This window comes from Phaseolus vulgaris, chromosome 3 (assembly GCF_051622355.1).
Source record: "Phaseolus vulgaris cultivar YP4 chromosome 3, ASM5162235v1, whole genome shotgun sequence".
Classification (NCBI taxonomy): domain Eukaryota; kingdom Viridiplantae; phylum Streptophyta; class Magnoliopsida; order Fabales; family Fabaceae; genus Phaseolus; species Phaseolus vulgaris.
Window position 1 is genome coordinate 52,952,875 of NC_143500.1, and position 6,057 is coordinate 52,958,931.

At 38.3% G+C, this 6,057-nt stretch overlaps 1 protein-coding gene across 3 annotated transcripts; it reads left to right on the forward strand.

Annotated features, from left to right (window-relative positions):
• The first annotated feature begins 498 nt into the window (after positions 1–498).
• Positions 499–5,714, forward strand: LOC137808596 (Tetratricopeptide repeat (TPR)-like superfamily protein). 3 transcript variants are annotated; one of them, XM_068609776.2, is made up of 5 exons: positions 499–3,401; positions 4,563–4,699; positions 4,832–5,013; positions 5,132–5,266; positions 5,365–5,714. In XM_068609776.2, the coding sequence occupies exon 1, from the start codon at positions 681–683 to the stop codon at positions 3,192–3,194; it is 2,514 nt and encodes an 837-aa protein (XP_068465877.2). In that variant the 5' UTR covers positions 499–680; the 3' UTR covers positions 3,195–3,401; positions 4,563–4,699; positions 4,832–5,013; positions 5,132–5,266; positions 5,365–5,714. The 3 variants fall into 3 exon arrangements, with proteins under 3 accessions (XP_068465877.2, XP_068465879.2, XP_068465878.2); XM_068609778.2 differs by having other exon boundaries at positions 4,576–4,699; XM_068609777.2 differs by having other exon boundaries at positions 505–3,401; positions 5,166–5,266.
• The last annotated feature ends 343 nt before the right edge of the window (positions 5,715–6,057 follow it).

Genomic DNA, 6,057 nt, shown 5'->3' on the forward strand with positions numbered 1-6,057 from the left:
TGGAAGGAAGCCACTATATATAGTGGTTCTAGGAGACAACAATAATAAATACAATTAATGGTAATTAACCTCCCATTGATGACAATTGATTGTGGCAATTAATCTCCCATTGATTGCAATTGATTGCGACAATTAACCTCCCAATTATAACAAGAAAACGGAAAGGTGAGTCATAAACCCACAATTTTTAATCACTCATCTTAATTTCATCTTAAATATGAGTTATATGGATAAAACAAAAAAGGGTGTTTTTCCCTTCGCCTAACAAATGGCTTCTTGCATATCAAGAAAGATAATTTTACCCTTTTTAAAAATGTGTTCCGAAAAGAATATTCTGAAATGGTTTTTTTGCCTTCTGAATTTTTTATTTTGGAAGTAGGGGTGCAGAGAGAAATACCCAACAAAAAAAGTTGATTGGGCCGGGTTGAAGTTTTTGGTGAAGCAGAGGGCCCACTTTTGAACCCCTCCTTCGTCTCAGTGACCCTCACGGTGTTCCCTGGGTTCAGAGGCCAGCCGAATTTGCTGCGTCTCTTTTCTTGACCACAATACCAATTCCAAACCTCAGGGAACCAACGTGACCCTTCTCTCTCTCTCAATCGTGGCACTCTCACACCCACTCACCCATGGCTTCCACACCTCAAATGCACTAAAAACCATTCCCTTCTCCTTCCCTCTAATCCATGCACTCTGCAATGGACTTCACCAGGTTCTCCTCTCCTAAATCTCCACCCATCTTCACGCGACCCCTAACCTGGGTCACCTCCACCGCCCTCCGCCACCAACGCCGCCACCTTCCTCCGCCAACCCCTCCGCCGCCGCCGCCACCTCACCCCTCTCCTCCGCAAACCACTAACCACGCCCTTCTCACCCTTCTACCCTCTCTTCTAACCACCGGGGTTCTAGACTCTTCCAAATGTAAATCCATTTTGCCCCATTTGTCCCCTCTCGAATTCGATCGCTTATTCTTCCCCATCCACCACACCGTTAACCCCATTACGACACTCGACTTCTTCCGTCTTGCCACTAACCGTTTTAAATTCCCCTTCACCTTTCGCTCCTATTGCCTCCTCCTTCGCTCGCTCCTCGCTTCTTCTCTTTTGCCGCGCGCCAGGTCTTTGGTCACTCGTTTGATCGACGGCCACGTTCCCACGTCGTTTCACGACCGCGAGAACCGCCTCCGCGAAATAGCTTCCTCGATGTTGGAGCTGAATCAGGTTTTGGATACACGACATGGCGAATTGGATTTGTTGCTCTACATTCTCTGCTCTCGGTACAAGGACTTCGGCTTCCGTTGCGCTTTTGATATTTTTATCATGTTTTCGAAGAAGGGCGTTTTCCCGTGTTTGAAAACTTGCAATTTTTTGCTCAGCTCATTGGTGACGGCCAATGAACTTCACAAGAGTTATGAGGTGTTTGATGTCACTTGTCAAGGCGTTGTGCCTGATGTTTTCATGTTCACCGCCGCAATTAACGCGTTTTGTAAGGGAGGGAGGGTTGGGGACGCTGTGGATTTGTTTCACAAGATGGAGAAGCTCGGTGTTTCGCCGAATGTGGTTACTTACAACAATGTGATTGATGGGTTGTCCAAGAGTGGGAGGTTAGAAGAGGCGTTTCGGTTTAAGGATAGGATGGTTAGGAGCAAGGTGAATCCGAGTGTGGTGACCTATGGTGCGCTCATCAATGGTTTGATGAAGATGGAGAAGTTTGAGGAGGCGAATGAAATGTTGGAGGAAATGTATAGCAAGGGTTTTGCTCCCAATGAGGTTGTGTTTAACTCGCTGATTGATGGGTACTGCAGGAAGGGAAATATGATTGAGGCATTGAGGACTAGGGATGAGATGGTATTGAAGGGCATGAAGCCTAATTCTGTTACTTTTAATACTCTTTTACAGGGTTTTTGCAGGAGCAATCAAATGGAGGAGGCTGAGCAGGTATTGGGGTACCTATTGTCTAGTGGGTTGTCTGTTAACATGGATTCGTGTTCGTATGTGATTCATCAGTTGTTGCAAAAATCTAGGTCGGATTCGGCATTAAAAATTGTTAGAGAGTTGGTGTTAAGGAACATCAAGGCTAGTGATAGCTTGCTAACGCTGTTGGTCTGCGGACTTTGTAAATGTGAAAAACATTTGGAGGCGGTTGAGCTTTGGTTTATGCTGGCAGATAAAGGGCTTGCTGCCAATACAGTTACCTCAAATGCGCTTCTCCATGGACTTTGTGGACGAGGGAACATGGAGGAAGTTTTCGAAATAATCAAACGAATGCTTGAGAAAGGTTTGGTACTGGATAGGATCTCATACAACACACTTATTTTTGGTTGTTGTAAATGGGGTAAAATCGATGTAGCTTTCAAACTCAAGGAAAAGATGGTTCATGAAGAATTCCAACCAGATACGTATACCTACAATTTCCTAATGAAAGGGTTGGCTGATAAGGGTGAGATAGATGATGTTCATAGGCTTTTGCATGAAGCCGAAGAATATGGCATAGTTCCCAATGTATATACACATGCAATTTTATTAGAAGGATATTGTAAGGCTGATCGGATTGAAGATGCTGTGAAATTGCTTCAGAAATTAGTTTATGAGAAAGTAGAGCTTAGTTCTGTTGTATATAACATACTTATTGCAGCCTACTGTAGAGATGGGAATCTGATGGAAGCCTTCAAACTGTGTGATGCTATGAAAAGTGCGGGCATGCCACCTACCAATGCCACGTATTCTCCTCTAATACATGGAATGTGCTGTATTGGCCGTGTGGATGAAGCAAAGGAAATTTTTGAAAAAATGAGAAATGAAGGCTTGCTTCCAGATATATTTTGTTTTACTGCTCTAATTGGTGGTTACTGTAAGTTAGGTCAGATGGACAAAGTGGGGAGTATACTACTGGAAATGTCTTCAAACAGTATGCAACCTAATAAAATTACTTACACTATTATGATTGATGCGTATTGTAAATTGGGAAATGTGAAAGAAGCTACAGAACTTTTAAATCAGATGATAAGAAATGGAATAGCTCCAGATATCATCACTTACAATACACTGCAAAAGGGATATTGCAAGGAAAGGGAGTTAGAAGTTACTTTACTGAGTGATCATATGTCTAACACAGGACTGCACGTAGAAGAAGAAATTACTTATAACACATTGGTTCACAGGTTGCATCCACATACAGCAGTTATCGATAAAGAATCCTGAGGAAACTTCTCAAACTTTTGATGCTTAGTTGATGCCAGGGCGTATATGGTTAAGCCTGCCATTGTTTAGTTTGATTCTAAAATGCTTGCTATTTGTAATATGAAGTTTCATATGCTTGATATCTAGATGGGTGGATGACTAGCAACAACTAAAGCAGCATACAAGAACTTGGCTTCCTAGTTAAAAAAGGAGTCATGGTTTTTAGAGGTTAGTCATTTCAGATTTTTTGTTTTCTTTACATTGTATTTGTTAATTTTGTTTTTCCTTTATTTATTTTATTTGATTTTTTAAACAATTATTTGATAATAGTATTATAGGAAGATGGATGTTTTAAGCATTTGCTCCATAGGCAAACATTTCCATTTGGTGTTATTTATGCGGAATGAATATATGATTTATTCTGAGCTACTTTTGTGACAATATCTTATTTTTGTCAAATTATTGATTTTAGGAATATAGTGTTATGTGTTAGATTAGGATTTGAGGATTTTGACCACCCTGTGGTTATAAATACTTCTTTAGGTTCCCTATGTGAGTCATGATTTCAATGTTGGTTAATTAGAGCAATTAATGGTGCTTTACTGTTAAACCCAAGCATTCCACGTTGTCTTCTCTTGATATTACTGGTTTTAATTATGTCCGCCATCATGTTCTCTGGATGTTAGAACCATTTCTACGCTGTCCATCTTGTATATTTTTCTTAGTGTTAAAGATCTATTGGTGCATTTGAAAATTATAACAGTAATATTACTATTTTGCCAGAACAATTTTTGATTATATTACATGATTATGCTTGGTTCTGTGAGGCCTGACGGAATGATTTCAACTTTGAACTCCTGTTTTATGGTGTGTTTGTTTTCACATATTTCTTCCAATTTCAAACTCTAGTTCAGAAAAAGTTGGAAACTAAATCCTGTAATTACTTTGGTTCAAACAATTTGTTTGGGATTTATGGCTTGCGATTGGTGTGTCCTACTTTTTGAGCCGATCATGAGATACAAAGGCAGAATGTAAACATTTAAAAGTGTAGATCTCTGCTACTCAATTTGCTGTAAGATGCATTGTGTTTATGGGTTCCGCAGTATTCCCTTCATGGCTGTTCCAAGGGGTTATAATTTTGTGAGCTTTATTGCATTCTTGTTATCTTCTGGCTCTCTTGCCTTTTCAGTTTTGGAGGATATCTTATCCTCCTTCAGGTGTACTTTTCTTTCAGCCAAAAAAATGTTTAACATAATACTGCATACTGATATTGCATAACATTTACTTCGTTTTACATAATAAGACATTTTTTATATGTGATTTTTATTTGATGGTGATCGAGCAGATGTAATAGGGCAGGGATTTAGTTTCTGGTTATCCATGTTTCAGGTTATTATTGCAGGTGATGTTTGGCAATCCACTTGTGCCAGTGGCAGACTTAACCTGATATGATGGGAACAACAGGAGTGATATAGCCAAATGGTCAAACTGATACGTTATCCATCTTCTTTTCCATTTGTTGTCTGGTGAGGGCCCTCTTAATTGGATAGTTTCATTCATATGTATGCATATCCAATCTGAGTTAATGAGCATTTGGTGTTGTTTTGTGTATATCTATTATATTTACCTTTATCTCTGAACCTGTCATATATCTCAAGGCATTGCCCGGATGGAAAACCTCAGAGGTATTGGAGACAACATAAAAGACTTCAAGAAAAACAGCCAGGGGAGCTTCAATACTAAACATGATATATTTACTTGATCCTCGGCAGAGCAATGACGAGGATCACATCTCAGATACAATGTCACAGCCAAAGGAAAATGTTCAATCTGTAGAATGGTAAATACTGTCTTTATATGCTCTTTTAATTTTAACCATAATTTTATGTAGTTTGTTTTCTCAACCACCATCACCAACTACCTTTCAAAAAGAAAATAATAAGAAATTCAACGAACAGGAATTCATCTCCACCGAATGATTTTGCCATATAGGGAAGGAGGGGAACATGATTTAGAAAAAGGCTACAGGAAAAAATGGCTAGACTATATTTGAAGTTTATACAGGACAAGTGGAGACACTTTCTGGCTTGAAAGTGAGCGTTTTCTTTTCCTCCCTCCGATTTTTTCTCTATTTGTGCAATTTCTATGTATTTGATCTTATGTATTTATGAATTCATATTAATTTCTTCAGGTACGTGCTGGTGGCAAGATTACTGGGTGGTGGATTTGGAAGCTTCAAGATGCCCCTGCATTTAAGGAACATGTGATTTTGATGATTAGAGTGGCTAGCAAATTTTCAACTTGGAGGTGGCCAATGATTCTTCATTAACTGAGCCATTTCTGTGGAATTCTGGAAGAAGACAGAAAGAAAGAACCAATAGAAATATGAAAAGAAAACCTCCCAGCAATATAGAATAGTGTTTATTTTAACGTCTTTATCCTTTAGTAATTAAAATACTGAGTGTTTTTCATATAGCTTTAATTATAAAACTATTACACATTATTAAAATTAATATATATTTTTTAAAATTCTTTTCCTAAGGAAATGTACTGTTAAATCTACTTAGTAGGGAGGAAAATAATTTAAAAGGTAAATTTTATAATGAAATATTAATATTCGAGTGGATGAAGCTAATAATCATTGTGAGACTGTATAACATGTTAATATTATAAACTGTTTAACACTTTTCCTTTAACTTGTGGACATAGCACATAAATATAAATAAACTTAATTATAAAAGTTAATGTATATTGTCTGTTATCGTTAAAACCTCGTAAATTTACTGATTCTCATAATACCATCTAGTAAATGCTACGTATGAGGCCATTTTAGTCCAATACACACTGCTGTATTGTTGGGGCTATTGTTTTTACCCTTTGTTTT

What these genes read in the sequence shown, in the direction of transcription:
- LOC137808596 (XM_068609776.2), top strand. Translation starts at nt 681, where the DNA reads ATGCACTCTGCAATGGACTTCACCAGGTTCTCCTCTCCTAAATCTCCA.